The sequence below is a fragment of the Pseudorca crassidens genome, chromosome 9, assembly GCF_039906515.1.
Source record: "Pseudorca crassidens isolate mPseCra1 chromosome 9, mPseCra1.hap1, whole genome shotgun sequence".
In the NCBI taxonomy this organism is placed as follows: domain Eukaryota; kingdom Metazoa; phylum Chordata; class Mammalia; order Artiodactyla; family Delphinidae; genus Pseudorca; species Pseudorca crassidens.
Window position 1 is genome coordinate 70,988,226 of NC_090304.1, and position 27,545 is coordinate 71,015,770.

Below are 27,545 nucleotides of genomic sequence, written 5' to 3' on the forward strand. Positions count from 1 at the left end.
TTTCGGAATTCGGATTCCGGCTGTGGCACTTCTAGTTGTGTAACCTCGGACAATATCCTCTGCTTTTCTTAATCTCAGTTTCCCTACCAAGGAATAGTAAACCCCCTCTTGCGAAACTGGTGTCACAAACAAACGAGAGATAAATGGAAAGAAAGTCCTTTGCTTTGGTCAGTAAGTAATTGCAGCTCCCCAACTCCAGCGCCTTCCTGGGCGCGCGGGTCACCTGCACAAGCCCACTGGGGGCGGGGAGGATCCACAGTCACCATGGCAACCGGAGACGCCTCGCGTTCTCCAGCAGCCTGCGGCGGAGCAGAGAAGGCCAGCCGGCCGCGCGCCGCGAAGAAGACCCCCGCGGCATGAGGGGGGAGGAGGCGGTGACCGCGGTGGCGATGCCCGAGGCGGGCCGCGACGGCGAGCAGCCTCTGCCGCCCGCAGGCCTGGGATGCGGGGTGCGCGGGGAGACCGGAGGCCGCGGCCCCCAGGAGTCCCGGAAGCAGTGTGAGTTCTCTTTCAGCCTCGGACCCCGCGGGAGGTACGTGGGCGAGGAGAAGCGGTGAAAGGTGAACTGGGGCAAACCGCACTAAGACTAGCTGAAGCCGCAAAGGTTTTGGAGGGAGGGGGCGGAGCTGCTGTTTTGGCAAAGGCAGGGGTGATGGTTTTGTGGCCGAAGGCATCTGGTCCATTTCCCCAAGCCCTCCTTCATAAAAGGCTACCTGAGTCCAGGTATCCTCCAACTTAATTGGTAGTGGCATTGGCCTGGAAGGTATTGAAAAAAATTGTGTGTGTGTATATATACATACATATGATATTAAAAATATTAAATTATAAAATATATCTTAATTATAAAAATGTGTAAAATATAATATATATTTAAGTTTTAAATATATTTAAAAATATGTTTAAATTATAAAAATGTGTAAAATGTAATATTTAAATTTTACACATAATAAAACTATGAAGTTTATATTTTAAATACATAAATTATATACACACACGGAAATATGCAGATCATTTTTGTCAATTCCTTCATTTTACAGACCAGGAAACTGAGGTCTACACTAGAGGAAAGGAAGTGACTTGCCTACCGTCACTCAGTGCTGGAGAAATCCTTCAGACATTTAAACCCCCATCTCTTGGATTATCAGTTCATAAATTATGATTACCTGATCCTTTTAGAATCTCACAATTATGGGCCACGTTTTAACACACTGCTGTTGTCTCCTCCCTGCCCTGCCAAACACACAAACAACATTCAAATAAGTAAAAGCAGTTCTGGTTCACAGTCACAGCCAACATGGTTGAGTCCACGCTAGGTCCAAGTGCTCTTCCATAAATTTACAGATATTTCACAGCCCTTTGTGCCCCACATGTCTTCAGTAGGTGGTAAGGAATGATGAAGATGAAAATAATAGGCCAAAGAGGAAGGCAAGCGTTCCCAGCCCTTTTGCAGCACCTCCCTGATTGCCTCTCTAGAGCACCGTGGCTCCCTCTGTGCCAGGACAACAGAGGAGCGAGGGTTGTTCTGAAGCCGCTCAGCTTCCGCTCCTCGAGCGACCACGCACCCTCCTCCTGGGACACGGAGACCCCTCGAGGAGCCACAGAACTGTTGCCACCTGGTAAAAGGACCTCTTCCCTCAGCATCAGCCACAATGTGCCTGATTATGATACCTCGTTCCTGTTCTTGTCAACAGCACGCAGAGACCTTGTCTAGAGCAGCTAAATTCACTGTATATAAGTATTCAGTATACTTAAATAATTCCTTACGCCGACTTAAAATTCTATCTACCTGGGAATTTTCCTGTTAAAGGTGCTATAATTGAAAGGTTCTGTATTCCCTGTGACTGTAGGAGTAAAAGGTGGACTTAACCATTCACTCACCAATTTGACAGCTGTGGAGTCCTTTTTGCATGTCAGGCATTGGGCTGGTTGCTGGGAAATGAGTAATGAATTAAGGCTGGTGTCCAGACTTTCAGGAGCTCACAAAGTCAGGGTGGGGGGCATATAAAGAGTTCCTGCCTCAGCCTTCCTGAGTTCCTGGCCTCAGCTGAAATAGAGACAGAATATTTACACCTGCACAAAGTATCCATTCAATTTTCAATTTTTTTTTTTGAAAGGTCTTCAATCTCTAGTTTTTGGAAAGGTCCCCAGTCTCTGTACAGCTTCTACTCCCTAATCACACATCTGCTCCCAAATATACAGATAAAATGTGGTGCTTTCCCACTGAAACATTTTTGAATTATATAGTGGTGGCTATTTGAGCACCCACCAAATCTTTCATAGACTCCGTGTTACCTTTCTTTTTTTCTTTTCTCAGTGTTACCTTTAAAATAATTTGTAGTGCTTTCACCACACTGGCTGAACTATCCCAGTATTCTCCATTTTATTAAATCACTGAATCCAGTACAATCAGGTTAGTGTATGTGGTGGGACTATAACCTCCCTTGATCTGAAAATTATACTTCTATTAGGTGGATCTAAAATTACATGAGCTGTTGAGACAGACACATTATATTATTAACACACGTAACAAACGCAGTCTATGACATCCTTAGTTTCTCTTTCCCCCCCTGTCCAACTGAAAACATTTGACCCAGGCCTTTTCCGTCCTATGCTTATGCAATTCCTTTGTTTGGTCCTAAATACAGGTTGTTATATGTATCCCCAACAATACCGTCCTATGAATTTTAGCACTTCATTCTAGATGTAGAAGGCCCTTTGAGTCCTGAGTTTGCCATTCAGCACATAAACCATTCACCAGGTTTGTGCCATTCTCACATTTGGTGAGTTTGCTGAAAGTTCCTATATTCAAATTAACAAATTAAATGGTGATCCCAACAGTTCCAAGTAGAGTCTCTAGAAGCCCCTGATCTGTCAGTCAGCATCTTTGGCATGGGCACTCTCTGCCAAAGAGAAATGCACTTTATCAAATGCCTTGCTGAAATGCACGTACTACGCTGTGGCTACAGCGTCTCCCTAATCTGTCTAGTTTAGTAACTTGACTTGAGAGAGTTAGGTAGGCATGCTTTTAATTTTTATGATTTCTGGAAGTTACTTTTTCATTTATAAAATAGGAATAATTATACCTGCCCATAGGTTGATGGTCAGGAAGAGAGATAATATATGTAAGATGCCTAGGGCATGGTAGCATTCGATAAATTGTAGCAATTGTTATTAGCCAGCTTGTTTGCCTTCTTTCTTTCTGTCTGTCTTTCTTGGAGCAGGGAATATCTGCCTATACTGGCTCTTTACTACTGTCTCATTTTTCGTAGTTCCTCAAAACCTTTGGTGATTTCCTCTGTAAATTCTCATAACAGAAGGGCTGAAATTTGTCAAGAGACTTGAACTTAGAGCAAGTGATCTCTTCCTCTCTTCCGAACTATTACAGCTCTTTCTTAACCACATTTCTTAAACGCTTTTTCTGCCTGAAGATCATGATTTAACCAAAAAAGTGTAAACCAAAGTTAAGCTAGAGTAATTCTGACCCTCACTCATCTCTTATTCATATGACTCCTAATTTAGGGGAAACAAGATGCAGAAAGTATCTAACTCTGCCTTGTTCATGTCTGAGGGTGTGTTTGGGTCTCATGACCAGGAATGAACCAGCCCCACAGCCATACGCAGCAGGTCTTTTGCCTTATTTGGGTCAGTCTGCACACAAGTCAAATTTATTTACTTGTGTTCCCTATCGGTTAGTCAGGAAAAGATGACACCTGCCATATCTTTGTGTTGCTTAGTTAGGTTTTCCATGGCTCCTTGGATTGGGCTTCTGGGCACTAGGACTAGAAATACTGGTTCCCTGTTGTTCACAAGTCTGCGTGCGCAGACATGCCTATAGAAGAATCTTTCACTAATTGAACAATGCTTAGTTCCACTTGAACACACATTTTTTGAGCATCCATTATTATGTCAAACTCTGTTCTAGGACTCGAATGAACTGAACAGACAACATCCCTGCTCTTATGGTATTTATGGCCTGGTAAGGGAGACATATGGTAAACTAATAGTTACACAAATAATTGTGTATAAAGGAAATGAGGCTGCACACACATTGCAATAAATCAAATGAAAGAAAAGAGGAGAGTACTATGAGAAAAAGTAACCAGGGGCGTTTCAAGATTGTGGAGCCAAGGAAGGTTTCCTTAAAGAACTGACATTTCAGCATAGACCTGAAATTCAGGTAGAAGTTACCCGGGGAAAAAAAATTAGGAGAAAGGCAGTTCAGGCAGAGAAAATAGAATGTTCAAAGGCTTCCATGTGGGGATGGACAGAAGGGCCATGTGGCTGGAGCTCAGAGAGCAAGAGAGAGAAGCTGACAGGACAGATTAGAGAGATGGAAGGGCTCAAATGATGCAGCGCTCCCCGGGGTGAGCAGAAGCAATGTAGCTAAAGTACTCAGAACAAATAATCCATCCTCAACTATAGCAGTGTTGTCTTGTGGGGGCAGGTTTAGAGGACAGGAAAAAGTCCTATGTCCATTAGTGGCTCACTACTACAATTCAGGTTTATTCTTTAAAAGATGATGAGGGACTTCCCTGGTGGTGCAGTGGTTGAGAGTCCACCTGCCAATGCAGGGGACACGGGTTCGATCCCTGGTCCGGGAAGATCCCACATACCACGGAGCAACTAAGCCTGTGCGCCACAACTACTGAGCCTGCGTGCCACAACTACTGAAGCCCACACGCCTAGAGCCCGTGCTCCGCAACAAGAGAAGCCACTGCCATGGGAAGCCTGCGCACCACAATGAAGAGTAGCCCTCTCTCACCTGCGCGCAGCAGCAAAGACCCAATGCAGCCAAACATAAATAAATAAATTTTTAAAAAGAGAAAAAAGAAGTCTGGGGTGGGGTCCAAGAATTTGCATTTCTACCAGGTTCCCGGGAGACGTTGAAGATGCTGGTCCAGGGACCCCACTTTGCAAGTCACTGACCCAGAAGAATCGAAGTCATTTAAATTGGTCAAAGCAGCCAAGGATTTTATCCCACATACACATGGTGTATGAGTTACATGGCCTGGGCGCTGATAGCTTGCACTGATGGTTCATTTGAAAAAAGATGTGCTCTCAAGAATCCCTCATAGATGTTATTTTGAAACTGCTGGAGCCCCTCATTTTCATAGTTCCTTCTCTGATTGCTAGGTGCATATTTCATGCTTTTCAAACCATCAGGTTTTTACTGCAACCCTCTTGGGTACCAGCAGTTGCTTGAAGATATAAAAGAACTGTAAGGCACAACTCCTATACTCAGAGAAGTTGACATTTTCTGAGGAGGACTGTTGTACAACAGTCTGGTGGGACCCCAATTCACTAAGGATTCCTTAGAGAAGATGCTGCAGGCCCAGAGGTACATCTTTTCAGACTCCATGGTGTATTTTCCCACTTTTTTTTTTTTCGTATTTCTTCACTCTTCATTTGGTCTTCTTGATCTATTTATTGATCTCAATACCAGTGCCACATTGTCTTTGTTACTATAGCTTTATAATAAGTCTTTTTTTTCTTTTTTTAAAAATGTTTTCCCACTTTATGTTTTAAAACCAGCATAGAAACACCTTTTAGGGCTTCTTGTGTCACCCATTCTCACGGAAAGAGAGACCAACAAAACGGCTCATTCTGTTCATCTAGTGCCTTTTTTTTTTTACATCTTTATTAGAGTATAATTGCTTTACAATGGTGTGTTAGTTTCTGCTTTATAACAAAGTGAATCAGTTATACATATACATATGATCATATAGTGTCTTGAAGGAAAGTTTAAAGTCTTAGAGTTTGAACTTTATGGATGGATGCAAAATGACCTACTAAATTACTTCTCTGAACCACAATCTACATATACTACTTCCCTGGTGATTAAAAAAAATATTTAAGTTAATACTATTATATTTTGGGTCACCTTCATTGTTTTCAGAGATTACATAAAAGCTGATTTATACACTAGTTGGATGTTGTATTATCCTTAATGGATACATTTGATTATGAGACTGTCTAAATGATTAGGAAAAATCATTCGGCTTATAAAAATTCATTTTTCTAAGCAGTGTTTTCAAATATTCTTCATATAAAATGGAGAATGCTTGGGGGGCATGGGGGGCTGCATTTTTAATAACATCCACCAGAGGTCGCACGGAGGTGCTATTTTAGCCTAGAAAAATCTTTCAGAGCTGAGGATTGATTCTGTAAGGTTAAATCTTAAAGGGCTCTATTGATGAAAAACAAAAACCTACTCTATTTTTTCTTTTCATTTTCTTCTTCTCTTTCTTTTAATGGCTGGAATCCCCACGTCCTTGGCCAGAATAGGAAACTAGCACCCAAGGAGAGTGCCACACTCTTCCAGCCTAGCCCAGAGGGCTGGCAGCTCGGGTCAGCCACTGGACCTTCTAGAAGGAGGTTTTCAGTGGCACAGTCTTTTAAATATCAGAAGAAAGCTATGGCCTCTCTTGCTGGAAAACACACCTTGTCACATACACCCATAATTCTGCATAAAACTCTGAGGGGCTTGTATGACTTATATAGTAGCTATTCCCAGATGTTAGGAGGAAGTATGCTTGACCCATTCATTGTCTTCACTTCTTTACTTATTGTTTGCTCCTTCACCCATCCCAAATAGGCTTTTGCTTCCATGAGTGCAGGGAAATTGTTCTTTTCCAGATTGCAAATGACCTTTTTCTTGAAGGTCAAATGCAGTGATCTTGAAGGTCAAATTCAATCTCCTGGTTTCAATCGTACCGTCTATTGAGGGGCATTTGTTCTGAAGTTAAGCAACTTAAAAGATAGCATGTTTTACTTCCGATGGAGCTAATGATGACAATAATGGAAGTACCCCAGAGCAGTGGACTTAAGTTATTTCTGTCCTTTTTCTTCTCCTTTGGTTGAATGAAATTGGTAAAAGGTCGAAAGTTTCTTCTCTCTGGGTTGAACAATATCAACCAAATGTCAAAAGATCCAGAAGTTAGGTTTTAAGGATGTTTAACAGTGAACATTACATTTATTTTAGAATATTGTTATTTGGGTAGCAAGAAGGGACTCAGGAAAAAGCCGTTCAGTGAGGGACCCTCAGGTGATTGAGCTATCCCACCTGTTCTTGTGGTCGTGTATGACAACAGTTAATAAGAGCTGTGAAGACCTTGCAATGGCCAACATGTCCCAGGTGATTGTTACTGTGCGCCCCATACTTGGGTCTGGGGAATGGCATCAGTGACAACAAGAAAAATGGACTGCCAGGCCTCTAAGCCTTCCCTTCTATGGGTTTTTGAGTCCTTCCAGGCTCCTGACGTAGAGCTATATGGGTTCAGTGAGAAGGGGAGGGGTAGGTGGGTGAAGGGAGTCTCTCTAATGATGATGATGATGATGATGATGGAGGTAATCATTAATAATTTTATTTATTTACTTATTATATTGGCCATCATTCACAGTGTGTCTCCTGGACATGAAAGTTTTTACAAATTACCTCTTTCAATCTTTGCAACGACCCCGTGCTCTTATTGAAACTGCAGAATGTGTTTTGGGACTTAGTAGAGCATAGAGCTTGGTAGAGCTTCTGTCTCCGTGCAGAAAGAATTCAGTGAGAGACAGAGTGACAGGCAAGGAAAGAGTTTATTAGTATAGGACACTTGTGAGATTTACAAGTGGGTGGGCAAGAGGGGTGGCACGCCAAGAACTTAGTGGGCTGCAGTTTTATAATCAAAGGAAAAGTGGGGAGGGTAGACATCAAGCTTCCATCGTCAGTTCCTCCTCCACATTGGGCAGGAGTTTTCTTGTCCCTACATGGTCAAACAGGGACTATCGTGCAGCCATGGAAATAAGTGAAAAGGCAGTTACATAGACTAAAATATGGTAAATCATCTCAGGTTTCAGTTTAATGTCACCTTTTCCTTGTATTTTTGTCTTTAGTGTGCACAGAGAAGCATGTCCTAGGAATCATTAACTTACTGACCTCACTGGACAGGATGTGGGTCTCATTCCACCACTGTTTTATTGTTTGGGGACACGTCTAATGCTTCTGTTGCATGGTTTTGGAGCTAAGCAAGCCCACTTGGATTTGTTGTTAAGCAAGCCTGCTTTCTTGCGTGATCATTTAACTTAGAGGGGTCTCCCATACATTTTTTTTTACTTATGATCCCTTCGTGGGATTAACTATTTAATCACCTACTTTGTCCCTGTACTCTGTCCCTGTCATTATTATTCCCATTTTGCAGCTCTGGAAGCTGAGGCTTGGGGGAGGTACAACGACTTGCCTGTTGTCACACAGTGGAATAACTGATACTTGAATGTAGGCTCATCAGAAGCTGATGTCTTTGCTCTTAGCCATTGGGATATACTTTAAAATATAAGATTATGTTTTCTTAGAGGAAAAAAGATTTGAAACTGTACTGGTAGCAAATAGTATTCTCTTCAGTAACAACAAAGTTGTCACGATCTTCTCCAGGTTTAAGTTCAAACTTGAGGTAGAAGAGGTTTCAGAGGCTTTACACATTCCTGCCCCAAGCACAGGGGCCTGGATCTACAGGGTCTCATCATCCTGAAATGATGAAAGGAAAAAATGCAATTTTCTGATCAGATCTGCTGCCAGGCGTAAATGGAATCTGGACCACCCGTGGAGCCTTCTGGATAAGTAAGAATTTAGCTAACCTCACAATTCATATATTCTTAGTGGTTCCCTGAAGATTTCCCCCTCCTTACAACTTTTTTAAAAAGAAGAGTTAGGTTTATGAGACATGCATTATGGGACTATTGCATTCATTTTGCCATCTATTTTAAAGCTATTTCTACATTTTGAAAATTTTCTATAGAGGACCATGTGGAAATACAGTAATGTACTACTTTAATGTTTTCAAATTACAAGGGCTTTTGTATTTTTCAGGCTAAAACCTGCAGAGTTTATAGTAGTCATGAAAAATTTGATTAATGAAGCTCACTAGTGTTCTCTTATACATTTCCTTTCCCAATGAATTTCAAGAGTGTACTCTCAGATGCATTCATTTGTGTCTATATGTGCCTGAATGCATGCACACTTAACGTTGAGTCTGGTTTGTTTATTATGTTTAGTACAAATTTAAGAAATGTGAAATATTTCCCAGCAAGTGTCGATATTTTTGCTATTCATTAATTCATTCAACAAAAATGTTTTTGTACCTACAATATACAAGGAACTTACTAGACACCAAAGACATGTCAAGATAATTCCCCAAAAAAAGATAATTACTGAGCTTAGAAGTCACCAAACATAAATTTTAATTACTTAAAATTTTCTTCCTCTGACCATGTTTATACAAAGGAAGCATAGACAATATGTTTCTAAACTGGCTTTTCAAGCTCCCATGTTCCTTATTCACAGTCCTGAGAGCTGGGGAAACAAAAACGTTTTTAAAGGGCGACCTTCTGATAGACCAGGTCAGATCCCATTGGCTAAAATTTTCAGCGTAAAGACTTGGTTTTGTAACTTTAAAATTCAGGATAAAGACACACCTAAAAAGGTGTTTGAGTAGAAGAGGTTTGGGGGCATGAGAAGAGGAGAGAGAAGAATCTCTAAGATTCCGAGCTTCAAGAAAGGATTTGATTCCTTTCTCTTAGCGTCTCTCTTATGCCTACTGCCCTTTTCCTTTTCAGGTTAGGCCGCCAACATTGAGGTCTCTCTGGCCCCGTTCTGCACACCCCCCCTTTGTCTTCCTTCCTCCTCCTGGAAAGCATTTGCCCAGAGCTGAGAGAGTTGAATTTCCCTTTAAAGAAGCCTCTGCTTCAAAGGATATTCACACTTCTTTTTGGTCCTCTTTTCCTCCAGTTGAATATATCACTTTCCGTAATGTCTTCATCCAAATATCCTATCCAATCAAAGTCATGCTACTTTTCCCAGCACCCTCTATCCCCAAGTACAGTAAACACTTACGTATAACAACATTTTGCTTTGAGTGTTTTTTCCCCATGCCTTTCTAGGCATATACATTTACATTTCAGCTATTTTCTCTATTAAGCCATAAATGTGATTGCATCTGAAAGAGCCAACTGGATTAGACTAGTACAATTCTATTTAATTTGATGTGGGTTTTCTACAGAGTTCTACCTCTGGATTTTTAACCATTTTCCATTTACCAGACCTTCCCACAATGCGGAACAAAGCTAAATCTATTTTCTTGGTTTCTCACAGGGTGTCACGGGGGGTATTGAATAAGTGTTTGTGGACTCCTACATCTGAGAGTTTGTTACCCTTTTCTCTCTCTAGACGGGGCAGGAAAGGAAACTGGCTTGATCAGTAAAGGAAGATTTGGGTTAGATATAAGGAAAAGCTTGAACTTTGTAAGGTCTTGGCAGAAGGAGTCTTGGAGTCTTCCTTGAAGGTCTTTGAAGAAGAGGGAGGAAACGAATCTTGACAGATAGCTCCAGCCGCTCCGTTCAGGAGCCAGGAAGGAGGGGAAAGGACTGACATTCAGCCTGGTGAGTCAGCTCAGTGACTGTGCCTCTGGAAATAGAATCTGAGTCCATGCTTGTACAGGAAAATCATCATCCCTGTATAAAAAAAAGAAGCTACTATTTATTGAGTACAAAGCATTTCATTTCATCCAAATGCTATAATAATCCTTCAAGGTAGATATTATTGTCATCCCCATGAGGGAACTGAGACATCGTGGATTAAATAACTTGCCCAAAGTCATAGAATTGGTAGGTGGTAGAGCAGAGACTGAAACCCAGATCTCCTCTGAACTCAAAGGCTGTGCCCCTACCCATTGCATGGTACAGACTCCTTTAGGGAGGGATCATGTCAGTGTGTATGCCAGTGGGCAGACTTGGATCTGTGGAGAATATTGGGCATTGACATTTGCAGCTTCAGAAATGGGAAAAACAACTTATGGCATTTACCTGAATTCACTTCTTTGTTTGACTTGGGTCACAGTTTTCTACACAGTAGATTTTCACTAAATGCTTGTTAACTGATTCCCAGAATCTAAACATGTGATTTTAGGATATGGAGAAAAGCCCAGTGCAAATCATTACTAAACCAATACTTATTGATGGTATCAGGACTTAGGACTATAATTTGCCTCGTACAGTGCATAGACATCACGTTACAAATATTTTGTTATGCTGTTTTCCAGTGAGTTTACTGTTTCTTTCAAGGGGGAGATTAAACAACCTCTAGTTTAGAAGATTATTGGATCTATTGGATGAATTACTCTGGTAACTTTGGGTTATGTTATCTTTGGAAATATTTGTGCTTCCAGGAGTTAAAGCAGAATCAGATAAGATTGCTGATGAAGTCCATATATTAATGATTATTTATTCCTGATTTCTCTGCATCTTGCTATTTGTATTTCTTAATTGACTTTTCATCTATTTCTTTAGGGGCAGGTTAAATTAATAACACTGTAGAGGTTAAATTGCATAGGGAATAATTCAATGAATGAGCTAGAATTACAGATTAAACAAAGGCTAAAGACCTTGGGTGGTTTAATCAATCAAACCAAATAAACCTCCACCCAAATGGCTAAAGAAAATAGTCACCAAGTAAATACTTTACGAACATTTTGTGCTGAAAAGAGAAGGAGCTAATAATCATTACCTTGCTTTTGAAAATATTGACAGTGGCCCTGGAAGGGATTTGGAGCATTGAAAGGAATCTCCCTGTGGGAGGCTTGAAGCCAGGACTGCCGAGCAGAAACAGTTTACTGCCACAAGCCAAGTACTATTCGAGGCACGGCGGGCTACGAAGTAAGACCTGGATACCCTTGACTTCCACCCCAAGCATGGAGGATACCGAGCGGTTTATAAACCAGTGGTATATGCTTTATTTACAGCTCTCAGTCAAAAGCCAATCTTCTTTTGATTTGCTTCTCTCAGGTTACTTGTAGTTTAGCTACATTGCCTCATTGGGGAACTTAAATAGTAATAGTTTAAGTAACCAATTTACCCCACGGATACAATAGAAGTTCACACTCTTGAGTTATACTCCTGACTCTTTCCTTTCCTTTTTATCCACAGAAGACCTTCCAGCACACAGGCTCAGTGGGAAGGAATCTTGCACTGTCCTTTCTTCTAGACAGATGATCTGCGTTTACTAGTGGAAATGAGGAAAGGGAGACGAGGGAATTCAGGAAGAATAAGGCAACTGCTTTGCTAGGTTCCATTAGTTTTACCCTATTTTAGGTAGGAGGCCACCAAGGCTGGCCCCAGTAGACTGTTCCTCACAGACATTATGTTTGGAGAAAAGCTATTACTCATTCCTCACTGTCCCAGCCGATGTCTGCCAGCGATATTTGTGGCAGGATGTGGAGAAGGCAGGGGTTCTGACATGGAAGCACAAGCAGTGTCCAGGTAGTGTACGGACATACAACTGGGTCTATAAGTCCTGAAAACAGCTCTACAATTGGGAGGGAACCCTGGGCTGAGAGGAAAGAAGTGGGTAAGTGCCAAGCTTGGGTCCTCTTAACCAAGATAGGAGTCATACTGGCAAATGCTATATAGCACTTCATATTCTAGATTCTTCATATATAATTATATATTAAATCTTTACAACAATCACATGAAACAAGTACAGTTCATTTCACAGATGAGGAAACTGAGGCACAAAAAGGTTTGAATAATTTACCCAAGTCACTCAGCTAGTGAGTAGAAGTCATGAGGCACCACCAACTCTGTGAGCCAACGGTACACAGGAACTGGGCTGTCTGGTGAATCTGGAATGGCGTGAGGGCTCAGCCCAAGTGCCACAAAAGAGGGGGGTCCCCAGGGAGGAAGCCTCCAGAATATGGATTCAGTAGGAGGAAAATACAGCCACGAAAGACTGGGACACAAGGTGAAAAAATAAACAAACAAAAAACTTGTTACTTAAGGGGATTCGTGTAGCGAAAAGGAACCAGTAATAGAGACCTGGGTTTAATAATAATAAAGTAGTAGCCACCATTTATCATGTGCCAGGCATGGCAGTCTTTTATAGTTATGTAATCCACAGGGTCACATGAGATGAGAGTTTCAATCTTCATTTTTCACGTGAGAAAACTGAGGCTTGGAGACATTACATTACCCAAGATACTATGTCTAGGGGGTAGTGAGGCCAGAACTACAGACCTGTTTCCATCTGACTCCAAGACTATGCTTCAACCTTTGGGCCATCATGGCAGAGAATGTGCTCATCAGAAAACAAGGGTGGAATAGTAGTGGTTAAAAAGGCACAAATGCCAGGGCCATGGGAATTCAGGGTTAGGAACCTGGGAGTCAACTACATGCAAAATCCACAGAGATGTGACCTGAAGTAATGGTTGTTCCACCCAAGTCTGGGACACTTGCCCAGTGGGGGCTCTTTATTTCAGCTTTCCACCCAATTTGTCAGGTCCCAGCTCTAGTGGGCAAATCCATCATTCCAAGAAAACTCACAAAGCAATTTATTTTAGAGATGATTTTCTAAATGCTGTAAGACTGGTTTGAAGAACAAATTACCTTCATTTGAAGACACAGAAGTGCAACAGATTACCCGATTTATCAATTGGGGGCATATAATAAAAAATACATGTTTGATTTTGACCATAATTACATTACTTTCACCCATACGGTTTAGGAGAAACTTATTCGCAGCTCCCGCTCATTGATACTCATCCACATACCTTCCTAGCGGCCCTCAGCCCTCTATTTCCAGCCTGCATCAAGCCCTTACAGTGGTCATGTTATCGTATGTAACTGACATTGTTGTATGTTTTAGCTTCATCTCTGTAAGTTACCAGCTGCATTTTGGCATTTAAACTGCTACTATCTGCTATACAAATCACAACTGATGAATCCATAAGAATTAGCTGATAACTGAGAATTAGATATTTCTCATTATCAATTAGGAAAGTTAGATGCAAGACAGCAATAGCACAGATGAACAAAACCCACAGATAACTCTCAAAAGTTGGTCGATATTAATTCAAACACTGTCAGAAACCCAATGAAGGCAGGACCCATGTCTCTTTCACTCACCACTGTTTGTCTGGCACTTAGCACGGTACCTGGCACGGTAGGTGCTCAATCACTATCAGTCACAAGAATGACCGCGCGAATGATGAAACAGGAAATACATACATGTTGAATGCCCCCTGTATGTTCGGAACCTTCTTGCTGCTACCCCACACGTCTCCCCCTCCACAAAAGTATATGGTTTTCCCTCTTTGAAATGCTAAATGAAACAATGTAAACAATAGAAGGAAAAGCAAGGGAACCCATTGACTTTAGTGTGTGAGTCATGAAAAGTTGTGCATATCTTATATACACACTGATGCTTTCAAAGAGAGGTTTTCCTTGGAATACAATATTTCCAGAAACCTCTCCTATAAAGTGTACTTTAGGTAGATAATTTGGGCAATCCTCACTGTCATCTTTTTCCTATTCACTTGTGCTTTTTTTCCTTTTTCTCATCAACAACACGATCATTGTAGTTGTAACTCCTCCAACATTTAATACACATCATTTAAAATTTAAATTTAGAATCATGATCATCTAATTGTAGTTCTAAATTCTAAAACAGTTTTTGGTTAGAGACTAGGAAGCCTCTCCTGCTTTCATCATACTAACAAGATTGAGTCATTTACTTTGATCATTTTCTTCTTATTCTGTGGCATGTAACAACAGCAAAATAATAATAATAAAGTTGTCCAGCCCAGCACTTCTCAGGCTTTAATGTGACTACAAATCACATAGGTATCTTATCAAAAAGCAGTTTCTGATACAGTCGATCTGGACTGGGATTTGAGATTTTGCATTTCTAACCAGCTCCCTGGTGATGCTGATTCTGCACGTTCAGACACTATACTCTGAGTAATGAGGGTCTAGAAGACCGAGGTTTCTCCAGTTACTTGAATCACATGGGTATGGCTTTTATATTCTGCTCTACCAAATGAAGCACTGTTAAGAAAATTAAATCAATTTTAGATGAAAACGGGGTTGGAATTAAAAAGCATTTCCCCAAAGTAAAAACTTACTTGTTTGTTCACTCATTTCTTTACTCTAGGATAAGATGAACAATTTTTCCATTGAGAAGAAACCTCTTTCTCCTGAGGTCTGAAAAAACAGAAGAAACCCACGCTTGTTTCACGGTTTAGATGTGTTTAAAAACATTTATATTAGCCTGTAATTCCTATTATTGGTATTAGTTCGTATCTATAAATTAATCCAAAGCAATGAAAGACTATTGGTAAAGTTTGCTAAGCACCTGAAAACAATGGAGGAAAATATATTTATTTTCAGTTGTCACAGGTAGGATACACTGGGCTTCTATTTCAGCTTATTTTATTAAGTATGTCAAATATGATAAAACAAAGGCATGTTTATTGAGTCTACTTCAAGGAAAACATTATAGATGTTAACCTTTCACTGTAATATAATTATGGTCATCCATTAAAAAAAAATTACAGGTATAGTAAAGGTTAGTAAACGAATGGCAGAGATGAAAAGTCTCTGACTCAGAGACAACCATTTTAATGCTAGCCTTGGTAGAGCTCATCCTTTCTCTAGAATTTGTCCACTAAATAGTAAGGAGCCAGGAAATTTATGAAGAGATTTTAAAGGGAGGGGGCCATTTTACAAATACTATACTACTACTGGGGTAAAAAGAGGTTAAAAAGGAGAAAAAACCCCTAACCTTCCTTTCCCCCCAATTGTCAAAAGTAACATAGGTACTGTATAGAAAAATTGGAAAATAAAGAAAAATAAATATAATAAATAATAAATAAAGAAAAAACCCATCTGTAATTCAATTCCCAGAAATAACCACTGATAACATGCTGATATATTTTTATTCTTTTTTCCTATGCATGTTTTACTTTACATGCATAGGAAATATTTGAATCACATTGTATGGTATATGTAACACAACATATAATTTCCCACTCATTAAAATATAACTGAATAATTATATTAAAAATGTTTATATGTTTGAACTATTTATTTTTGCATTTATTACTCTATGTTTTGGACCTTTGGATTTTTCAGATTTTTCATTTTATACATAACTGTTGTGATTTACTTACACCCCCTCACCCACTTAAAAAGTTCTTTTTCCTAGTATTCTGGTTATACACGTTTCATTCTCCTTCCTCTCTTAAGCTCATCTGAAAACTTCCTCCAATTTGTGGTTCTCAAGTTTATTTCTCAGATTTAATGAAATAAATCAAGTCAGCTCAACAAAGATTTGTTGACTGGGTATATCTGTTCCCTACTTAAAAATATTTACACTGTGAAACAGTCAATAATCTCTTGAGTCAAAATCCAAACTTTTCCAGATTTAATACAAAAACTTCCATTTAGTTAATACACATTAAGAGATCCTACATGTAAGCCAGTTCCAGCCATCACCATGTTAATGAAACTCTCTCATCATTGGCTACTTAAAAATCAGTGTTGTGAGCCAGTGGCTAAAATTGGAGAGATTACATCTTCAATTAGTCAAGAAATATAACACCCCAAACTACCTGAAAATGGGGTAAAACATTTACAATGCTTACGAATCTAAACACTTAACCTCCCCCAGATTCTTACAATCAACCTTTCTGCACGTATATTAGGATGCCACACAAAAGGAGCAGTGGCTGGGGAGTATTGACTTTTATTCACCCATTAGAAACGATGCCCTGTTTGCACTTGGGCTTTCAGGGTTACTTTACAAACACGTGCTCAAGGATTTCCTTCCTCATTTCCACTCTACTTCTGCCCAATACACAATATATATAAACTACATATGTATATAAACTATATTATACTGTATATTCGTTAAATACCCAAATACAAACAGTGGTTATCTGGGGATGGAGTTGGGGGAGGAGCAATATTTTCTTTATCTTCTTCTTTATATTTTCTATATTAAAAAAATTTTTATATAGTAAATATGTGCTGTATATATGAGACAAACACAGTAAATGCTATGAAATAATCTTCCCTGACCGCACCAAGGTAATTTTATATATTTTATTTCTTGCCATGTCTCAGTTACTTTTAGCTTTGTTTTCTTCCTTTTTAGATACCCTTTTGATGGTAAATGGTAATGATATCTCTTAAATACAAACCCATATTTTTTTATGGTGCCTGTACAATAGATGATGCCACTTAAAAGGACAGTGAAAAAATGTTGATGACGGCTTTATTCACAATAGCCTAAAAATGGAAACAACCCAAATGTCTATCAACAGGAGACTAGATAAATTGTAATATATTTATACAGTGGAAAGATACAAGAAAACAAAAAAGAATAAGCCATATGAGACCAGTGACTCTCACAGTCATTATGATGACAAAAAGAAGCCAGGCACAAAAGAGAACATACTGGAGGAATCCATGTACAGATTTTGAAAAACAGGTAAAACTAACCTATAGAGACAGAAGTCAAAATAGTAGCTTCCGAAGAACCTGAAAAAGAATACATATATGTGTGTGTATATATATATACATATATATACACATATCTGTATAACTGAATCACTTTGCTGTACAACTGAAACATTGTAAATCAACTATACTTCAATTTAAAAATAAATAAAATAAAACAATAAAAGTAACAGAAGACAATATGGGCAGATTTTAAAGAAAATATTGGGGTGGAGAAGTATGATTTTCTAAGTATGATATGAAAGTCAGAAACAATGAAAATGATAAATTTAACTATGAAAAATAGTGGTTTCCTTTGGGAACTATTGACTAGAAACAAGCATGAAGGATCCTGTTGTGTTTTATATCTTTATCTGGGTAGTTGTTACACAAGTAAGAGTTTGTGTGTGTTGCATGTAAAAAGCACTGAGCTGTGTGCTTAAGTTTTGTGTTCTACACGGGCCTCTCACTGTTGTGGCCTCTCCCGTTGCGGAGCACAGGCTCCGGACGCGCAGGCTCAACAGCCATGACTCACGCGCCCAGCCGCTCCGCGGCACGTGGGATCTTCCCGGACCGGGGCGCAAACCCGTGTCCCCTGCATCGGCAGGCGGACTCTCAACCACTGCGCCACCAGGGAAGCCCAAGTTTTGTGTTCTTTATGTATATCTTCAAAACAAAACAGAGCATAGGAAAATTATCTCGGGAAAGAAAGGACTGCTTCTTGGAATGCTAAAAAGCAAAGAGATTAGGATTTCCCCTGCAGCTGGGATTGTGTTGAAACTCTAATTGGGCTTTCTATATTCTTATTTAATAGTATTACCTATTTCTTAAGAAATAATATTACAATATGTAAAGAGAAAATGAAAAAGAAAAATATACCCAAACTAATTATCCAGGGACATGGGGGTAGGGTGCAACGTCATTGGGCCTAAGATTTAGTTGTGTTCCAACAATGTAGATTTGGATTAGCTCCTAATCTGTCTCTTTCTCTCTGTCTCTGTTCCTCTCTCTCTTCTCCACCCCTCTCTTACTCCCTCTCATTTTCCTCTCTTCCTTCTCATCTTTCCTTCCTTCCTTCGTTCTTTTCTTTCTAACTGCCCGTCTGCCTTACTTTCTTCCTTCCCCAGCAACCCTTTATTTCTTTATACTCTGGGGAGTTTCAAAAAAGATTTATGGGGCTTCCCTGGTGGCGCAGTGGTTGAGAGTCCGCCTGCCGATGCAGGGGACACGGGTTCGTGTCCCGGTCCGGGAAGATCCCACATGCCGCGGAGTGGCTGGGCCCGTGAGCCATGGCCGCTGAGCCTGCACGTAAAAAGATTTACGGCTTCAGATTCTTTAACAATGAGATTTGTGGTCTTTCTATTGTAAGTGTGCCTAGATCATTAAGCTGTGTCTTTTCCCCCTGATCCTGATCTTTACTTCACTATATTCTTTCATTTAAATTCTAATTTAAAGTTTATCAAGTTTGATTCTGGTAGCCAATATTGAAAGGAAAACCTGGTAAGTTAAACAATTCATATTGTTCATAACATTTAAAAAAATTCCCCATGTTGAATATAGGTTGAATTATGTCTCCCCAAAATTCTTATATGGAAATCCTAACCCCTATTACCTCAATAAAGTTGATTTTTAAGAACACTTAGATTGGGCTTCCCTGGTGGCGCAGTGGTTGAGAGTCCGCTTGGCGTTGCAGGGGACACGGGTTCGTGCCCCGGTCCGGGAGGATCCCACATGCCGCGGAGTGGCTGGGCCCGTGAGCCATGGCCGCTGAGCCTGCGCGTCCGGAGCCTGTGCTCCGCAAGGGGAGAGGACGCAACGGTGAGAGGCCCACGCACCCCCAAAGAAAAAAAAAATCACTTAGATTAAAAAAGAAGTCATGGCTCCTTGGAGGAATGTCTGATTCCAGATCTGAGGCAGGAAATCTCCAGGATGAATTTGGAACATCTCGTACGGAAAACAGGGAAGTTTCCAAAATTAATAGGTCATATCCAAAGGACTTAGGAGCCACCACGAATCCTCTGGCCAAAGATGGGGAAATTTTAGCATAAAAAAATTGGCACATAAAAAAAAAATTGGCACTTGTATCTGACGAAAGAAATAAGCCCATCTTTTTTTGCATACGGGTTAGCTTTTCCAGCTGCACCCGCTCACTGGCTGCTCCCCATTTCCCGGTAAGTACGTGATACTGGGAGGAACTTTGCCCTTTTATCTCTTCAAGAAAAACATTTGAAGTATACTTGGCAGGTCAATGTTCAGCCACAGAAATCTCAGCGAAAGACAGCCACCCATTTGAGGGTAGCCTGTTTCTCATGCACCTGCAGCTGACCGAGCTTGGTGCTTCCGGGCAGACTCAAGGCAGTCAGAACATGTTCTGAGGCGTCCCTGGAAAACAGCAACTGTCTCTGGTGAGGAGCAGTAGGACAGGCTTAAAATGAATTCTTTCCCTGGGGAAGAACAAAGCACGAGTTAGATTTCGAGGAACCACAGTTGGCCTGGTTCTTGCCCCCAGAGAATTTGGAACTGAATAGGCCATTCTTGGCCCCATTGTGCATGGAGCCCTCATCTATCTTGATTAAATGAGCCTTGAATGCTCGCTTTGGCAGCACATATACTAAAATTGGAACGATACAGAGAAGATTAGCATGGTCCCTGAACAAGGAAGACATGCAAATTCATGAAGTGTTCCGTATTTTTTAAAAAAAGAAAAAAAAATGAGCCTTGAATTTTGGAGCTCCCCTCTACACATCTTTAGCAAATTCAGGGGCCAAAAGCCCTTCTTGATACCTGACTTTGTCATCATGCTTGAGACTGAGATCCAGTTTTTCCTGTGTAATATTTTGTGGAAACTGGGAGGCCTTTAAATACACAAAAGAAATATTTGTTTATTGTTACCAAATTAAAAAGAATCATAGAATGTTTAAAGTTCTAAATTGATTTAGAATTCATTTAGAATAATAATAATTCCTTGCACAAGGCTGGTAGACACGTTGTTTTGGCCTCTGTCCACCATCCCTTCCCTCTTCTTCAAGGAACAGCACTTCACTTTTTCCTTTGGGCAACTACCTTCACCCCACTGTTAGTCCACGAGGTTTATATGGGACTGATTCTACCCCTTAGATCCAGAAGAGGGTGTAAAGAGAGTCCACATCCCCTGACCACAGTGATTGCTTCGAGAATGAGCACCCTGTCCAGGTTGGGCCAATGAGACCCACCCTAATTTTTTTTTTTTTTGCGGTATCCGGGCCTCTCACTGTTGTGGCCTCTCCCGTTGCGGAGCACAGGCTCCGGACGCGCAGGCTCAGCAGCCATGGCTCATGGGCCCAGCCGCTCCGCGGCATGTGGGATCTTCCCGGAATGGGGCACGAACCCGCGTCCCCTGCATCGGCAGGCAGACTCTCAACCACTGCACCACCAGGGAAGCCCCGAGACCCAGCCTAATCTGATGGAGTTTCCGAAGCTTGTCCCCGGGGTCCTGATTAGTACATGTGTAGCATTTTACACGGAAAGCTTAAGGAGCTTCTTAAGGTCACAGCAAGTCATTCATATTGTCAGCTTCTCCTGATACTGGCCCACTTTCTAGTTGGGGAACAGTGATACCAAAAGATCATTTCAATAATACATTAAGAGCATTCATTCATTCATTCAAGTATTCATTGAGATGATGAATACTACTAGATGCCTGGTTCTGTGCAAGAGATGGAGTTTGACTGAAACAGCCATGATTGCTGCCCAATGATGTTCTGAAAGATGTGTATATGGGCACACACAGGAGGGGCATGCAACCTACCCTGGATGTGTTCATATGGGTGTCCAGGAAGGCTTCCTGGAGAAAGAGACTGGCTTCCTAAGTACCTCTGCATCTATTCTCCTTTAATTTTAATTTAATCTCATCCTCACAGCTACTGTCTTAGTTCAGGCTTTTTTTGTTTCACATCTGAATTACAGCAAGAGCTTTCTAACTGGACTGGATACTTCTACTCTTATCCTGGTCCCTAATATCCAACTCATTCTTTAGTGATGACGGAATGATTTGTTTCTTAGCAACATTTTACTGACATATTATATACATACATAAAATTACATATGTAAGCATACAGCTTGATGAATTTCCTCAACCAAGCACACCCATTAACCAGTGCCCACATCAATAAACATGGCCACCACACCAGAAGCCCATCTCACGTCCTCTTCTGTATACTCACCTCCTCCCACAAATGAGTTTTTAAAAATACTAATCTCAGGGCTTCCCTGGTGGCACAGTGGTTAAGAATCTGCCTGCCAATGCAGGGGACACAGGTTTGAGCCCTGGGCTGGGAAGATCCCACATGCCGCAGAGCAGTTAAGCCCGTGTGCCACAACTACTGAGCCTGCGCTCTAGAAGCCGCAAGCCACAACTACTGAAGCCTGTGCAACTACAGCCCGTGCTCCGCAAGAAGCCACCGCAATGAGAAACCCGCGCACTGCAACGAAGGGTAGCCCCCGCTCACCACAACTAGAGAAAGCCCACGCACAGCAACGAAGACCCAACGCAGCCAAAACTAAAATAAATAAAATAAATAAATTTTAAAAAGAATACTAATCTCATTATATTGCTCCCTTGCTTTGTTACAGCCTTTCAAGGACTCTCCACAGGCTTCAGGATAAAACCCTATCTCCTTAGCCAAACTAAACTCTTGTAATTCCTAACCTACTATCCTGGTTCTCACTGCCTGGCCTTTGCATATGCTGCTTCTTCTGTTTAGACTAATGTCTCAGCCCTCTTCCTCCCCCATTTTAATCATTCCTAATTATTCCAGGAACCACCTTCTCAAAACCTTCCAAGATCCCTTCCTCTCCATAGATTCTGAAAGGTAGAAATAGTGTTTTTCATCCCAGTTTCCCAGTTGGCTAAATGAATAAACGAGAACACCTGGCTTTATTACTTTCCCTTAAAGCCTTTCCTCCTCTTGCCTCCTCCCCTCCATCCCTTTTAAGCAAGAACAAACCATTGCCCGGTGAATAAATGCATATAGTTTGTAGGTAAGTCATGACTTTTTCACTGATCCAGCCACAACCTTCTGCTTGGTATCCCCTCGCATACACCAAGATATGACTGAAGTAGGGACAGTTTGTGGTCCTGCACCCTACCAAGATAAGTGGACACAATGGAAATTGATATTCATGAGATCTGAGCCGTTCTGCCAGTAAAAAGTTGCTCTAATTGGAATATCTGAAGGATCTAAGGGAAAAGTGGGAGTGGGGGGAGGATACAAGCAAGTAGGCTAACATTTACCAAATGCCAAACACAATGTTAGGCTCTATCTATGATGTCTTATTTAACTGAAGTTGGGGAGGAATGGGCATAAAGGTATAGATTTTTGAATTGCATAAAAAGAAAAGCCAATATGTCCTTTCCTTCCTTTGGTTGAAAAAATTTATTCATGCATTTATAGCTTTTTCTTTCTAATTAAAAATAAGAGTGGAGAATCACTGAAATTTCTAATTTCAAAGACAATTTGCTTAACTAGCTTGAAAAATGATTCTATAAAAACATTGTAAAAGTTTTTGGTGTGTAGGAGAAAGTATCACTAGGTTGATGGGTACAGCCAGAGCACCTAGCGCTGTCCATTCAGCTCCCAAATTGTCACTGTGGGTGGGCAGGTAATGCCACTTGAAACTACCTAAATGAAACCATTTTTATAGAAGCTTTTACAATCTGTACTTGGTTTTCAATGAAAAAGTTCTGCACAATAAATCCAAATGGCATAACATCAAAAACACCTGAAAGGATGGCCCCATTCCCAGCAAGTCTACTTATTCCCTAACATCTTGTAACTTACATGGCACTGGGCTGGGGCACCACCAATGCACTGCTGTGATCTAGAAATTCTCTCAAAACTGCCTCCTCTCCTTAGGTCAGCAGCCCACCCATGCCCTATTTAGAACTTTGCTGAATAAAAGTTAAATTACATAAATGAAGGCCAAAATCCAGAAATTCAAATTCAAGCCATCAGGGAAAAAAAACTCCTTAAGTCAAGGTAGAAGTAGATGCCTCAGTTGCTTCATTGATAAAACCTGAAGAGGCCACTGTGATACTTACCCTTTATACCCTAAACTTGGATGCTATAATATTTATCTTAGTCATCGTTTTATAGTTCAGAGTGTTTTTCTGGATCTTCATGAGTGCAGATATTACGCTGTTTCTTAAGTGCTTAGTAAAATTAACGGTGTTGTTCATTCATTCATCCCACTGAATAGGCAGGAAATTCATAGCTCTGGTACAAAGAAAGCTATGAGCCAGCAGGCAGAAGCGTTCATTCAGTGGGGGAGCGAAGAAAAAGAACGTGTTTTCATTGCTCAGAAAATTTTCGATTCTTCTCTTTCCTCTTTTGGGGCTGTAGGCAAAGCGAATGTTCTCCTGACAGTAGGGTTTCCTTGAAAACTTGGTTTCACAAAATGCACCACCTTTGTGGGCCGCGCCGCGGGAGCTGACTGCACTACCTGCCTGCGTGGGCGGCAGGTCACGAGGTCAAGGTCGGCTTCGCGTAGGCTGCGCCTCTTTCAGCACGTTTCCTTGGCCTCGCGGGCTCCCTCCCTCCGGCAGGCGTCGCTGGCCATTGATGGGGCGAAAGGAAGGAAGCGGATCTTCGATCCCGCCCGGAGGCTCGGCACCCCTGGGCCGCCTTCCTCCCGTGCCCGCCTGCGCTCGCGCCGCCGCGGCTTCTGGAGGGTCTCGCGCCACCTGCCGGCGCCCAGGGATGGACCGGGCCCTCACTCTGGAAGGCAAGGATCTGGGCGGCCGCGATTGAGGGCTCGGGCGCAGCTGGAAGGGAATCCCCGGCGGGCGAGAGCACCAGCGCCAGGCCAAGGCGTGGGGTACGCGGAGAGGTCCGGGATCACGGCGACGGCATCCGGAGTCGCGGGCGGGGCGCTGCCGGGGAGTCCGGGAACCCTGGAGGGGCCGGGGAGTGGTCGGAGGTGCCGCAGGAGGCGTCCAGGGCTTGGCCGGGCTGGTCTGGTCGGGCGCGCAGTTGAGGGGAGGGACGGGGCTGCGCCGGGCTGGGCCGCCGCGTCTGCTTCCCTCGCCCTGGACCATCGCCGGGCGATGAGTGTTGAGGAAGAGAGGAAGACCTGCGGGCCTTTAGATACTGGGACCGCCCTTTCCCGCTCCAGGTCGGGCGGCGAGCAGCAACGAAGGCTGGACCCTCAGTGGCAGCATGAGAGCGGTCGCCGCCGCTCCGGGCTTGCGGCCGCGCGGCAGGCGGTGGCGGCTCTGCCGGCGCTCGCCATGAGCGCGCGGTGGGGCGGGCGGCGCACTCCGCGTGGAGGCCTGAGGCTGTCCGAGGCCCATCTGGCGCTGATGGCCGCCAGCCTGGTGTGCAGCGCCGTGGTCGTCTATGTTTGCTGGAAGCAGCTGCCGCCCCTGCCCTGGGCCTCCTCCGTCCCGCCGCGGCGGGTGAGCGTGCTGCTGTGGTGGGAGCCCTTCGGGGGCCGGCACAGAGCCAAAAGGCCGCACCCCGATTGCCGGTTGCGCTTCAACATCAGCGGCTGCCTCCTGCTCACTGATCGCGCGGCCTACGGGGAGGCCCAGGCGGTGCTTTTCCACCACAGAGACCTGGTGAGGGGACCCCAGGACTGGCCCCCGCCCTGGGGCGTCTACGTGCGCCCGGCGGAGGAGCAGCAGGTGCTGATGGACGACGAGGAGGAAGCCGCGGAGGCCTTAGCCCTGGCTGCCTCGGGCCCCAGGCCCCCCGGCCAGCGCTGGGTGTGGATGAACTTCGAGTCGCCCACCCACTCCCCGGGGCTGCAGAGCCTGGCAGGTAACCTCTTCAACTGGACGCTCTCCTACCGGGCCGACTCGGACATCTTCGTGCCTTACGGCTACCTCTACCCCAGGACCCATCCCAGCGAGCAGCCGCCGGGTCTGGTCCCGCCGCTGGCCCGGAAACAAGGGCTGGTGGCCTGGGTGGTGAGCAACTGGGACGAGCGCCAGGCGCGGGTCCGCTACTACCGCCAGCTGAGCCAGTACGTGACCGTAGACGTCTTCGGCAAGGGTGGGCCCGGGCAGCCGCTGCCCGATGTCGGGCTCCTGCACACAGTGGCCCGCTACAAGTTTTACCTGGCCTTCGAGAACTCGCAGCACCTGGATTACATCACGGAGAAGCTGTGGCGTAACGCCTTCCTGGCTGGGGCGGTGCCGGTGGTGCTGGGCCCAGACCGTGCCAATTACGAGCGCTTCATGCCCCGCCGTGCCTTCATCCACGTGGACGACTTCCCTGATGCCTCCTCCCTGGCGGCCCACCTGCAATTCCTCGATCGAAACCCAGCTGCCTACCGCGGATACTTCAGCTGGCGTCGGAGCTATGCCGTGCACGTCACCTCCTTCTGGGACGAGCCTTGGTGCCGGGCCTGCCAGGCTGTGCAGATGGCTGGGGACCAGCCCAAGAGCGTCCCTAACTTGGCTGGCTGGTTTCAGCGGTGAAGCCACCCTCCCCTGGCTGTAACCCAGGGAGGCCAAGTCGTCGGCTTTTGGATCCTCCGGATCCTCCGCTGTGCATCTCCTTAACTGCCGGATCATGGGACTGTATTTTCCAAACACCCATTTTTAATCTATTCCCATAGATTAAAGTTGACTTACCAAGTAATATTATTCAGCACAAAGACTGGGTGGGAAGGGTCCTGGGTGCTCATGGTTTTTGGACAACTAGCAGTTGGGCTTCCTCTGCTGTCCAAGGGCATCTGAGCTCTGGGGTGAAGATGGGGGCCTTCCTCCCCTTGTAACCAGTGCAGAGGTGAAGAAACAGCTTACCTACAAGAAACAATTGTCAGTGGCTCTGAATTTCCTCATGTGCCACAGGCCATATTTGTGGCCTGTGCTGAGTCCAAATCTCACACAATGCTCCTCCACTCACGTGACTGGGCCGAATGCGGCAAACCCCTGGTTTCAGAAAGAGCCTTGTTGCAGGATAGAGAAAGGACTGTGGCCACAGGTGGGTCTTTCTCTTTGTGCCTGGATTTCTCAAAGCGTCATCTCCTAAGAAAGGTGAGGAGGGTGGTCCAAGAATCCACTGACTTCCTTAATAAGTGCTGTTGTTTGTTCCCTTGCTTTATGAATGGAAACAAGATGCTGGATTGTCCTTGGAGAAGAGTTAGGATGAATATTTGGTGTACCTCACTTTACACAAATGTATTCTTGAAAAGCCGCTTTTAAATCAAATTCACTGTTTTAGAAGAGCGCAATATTTAATGGAACCCTATGGAGAATCCCTTTATAATGTGAATAATCATCTGCTAACTGATTTTTTCTGTGTCTATGTTTTTCTATAACCTGGATCTTTTAAAAAGCATATTAAAATTACAGATGTGAGAATAAAGCAGAAGCAACCTTCTTCTCCCTTCCTCCCAGAAAACCAGCCTGTGTTTACAAACAGAAGAGAAGGAAGCCACAGTGTCACTTTCCACAAAATTATTTATTTTGTGTCTTTACTGGAGCTGAAATTTAAAACTGGAAAGTCAGTCCTCCATGGGGTCCTGGCATTACCTGTCTGCAGAACAATGAAAGGGATTGCACTGTATTATGGAATCATGCAAAAGGAAGAAAGTTTCCTGTCTGTTAATAGCGGTTTTTGATTCTGTCTGTTTTAAGTTAAATGTTTAGTTGCTAGGGAATAGAACTTAATCAGTGCCTGCAGTAAAAACTTTATCTTTTGTTACAGAAATCTGCAATTCTCCTTGGGGCCACCAGGTTCCCCTCCTGGTCTGCCCAGTAGTACAGTGGGTACATCCTCACATTTCTAGTGCCCTTGAGACTGTGCTGTGGGACCAACTTTGAAAATATATGCAGTGACTTTAAAAGTTGTTGAATGAACAGGATATTAGGTGTCACCATGTACCTGCACCACGGGAAAAACAAAAATGTGTAAGGCTAGGTTCCTCTCTTTAAGGCTCTTATAATCTACCACTGTCAAAAAGTAAATAGTGGACTTTGATAAATCAATTGGCAGAACTTATTTGTTTAAAGTAACGTTCTTTTTTAAAAAATTTTATTTATTTTTGGCTGCATTGGGTCCTTGTTGCTGTGCGCAGTCTTTCTCTAGTTGCGGCAAGCGGGGGCTACTCTTTTTTTGTTTGTTTGTTTGTTTTAATTTATTTTATTTTATTTTTGGCTGTGTTGCGTCTTCATTGCAGTGCGCGGGCTTCTCATTGCGGTGACTTCTCATTGTGGAGCACGGGCTTTAGGCGCCCAGGCTTCAGTAGTT

General features: G+C 43.0%; 2 protein-coding genes and 1 non-coding gene across 3 annotated transcripts; all 3 read left to right on the forward strand.

Moving 5' to 3' along the window:
- The first annotated feature begins 331 nt into the window (after positions 1–331).
- Positions 332–23,725, forward strand: C9H11orf97 (chromosome 9 C11orf97 homolog). The gene is made up of 4 exons (XM_067751688.1): positions 332–532; positions 1,474–1,616; positions 11,563–11,688; positions 23,688–23,725. Exons 1-4 carry the CDS (start codon positions 357–359, stop codon positions 23,723–23,725), a joined length of 483 nt encoding a protein of 160 aa, XP_067607789.1. The 5' UTR covers positions 332–356.
- LOC137231390 (U6 spliceosomal RNA) lies at positions 19,895–20,001 on the forward strand. Its single transcript, XR_010946512.1, has one exon. It is a non-coding gene; the product is annotated as a U6 spliceosomal RNA (small nuclear RNA).
- FUT4 (fucosyltransferase 4) lies at positions 23,693–26,660 on the forward strand. The gene has a single exon (XM_067750732.1). It carries the CDS (start codon positions 24,392–24,394, stop codon positions 25,766–25,768), a length of 1,377 nt encoding a protein of 458 aa, XP_067606833.1. The 5' UTR covers positions 23,693–24,391; the 3' UTR covers positions 25,769–26,660.
- The last annotated feature ends 885 nt before the right edge of the window (positions 26,661–27,545 follow it).

Coding starts and splice junctions, on each gene's coding strand:
- C9H11orf97 (XM_067751688.1), top strand. CDS start 357: ATGAGGGGGGAGGAGGCGGTGACCGCGGTGGCGATGCCCGAGGCGGGC. Junction 533..1,473: donor AGCCTCGGACCCCGCGGGAG/GTACGTGGGCGA, acceptor TTGCCTCTCTAG/AGCACCGTGGCTCCCTCTGT. Junction 1,617..11,562: donor CACAGAACTGTTGCCACCTG/GTAAAAGGACCT, acceptor AAATATTGACAG/TGGCCCTGGAAGGGATTTGG.
- FUT4 (XM_067750732.1), top strand. CDS start 24,392: ATGAGTGTTGAGGAAGAGAGGAAGACCTGCGGGCCTTTAGATACTGGG.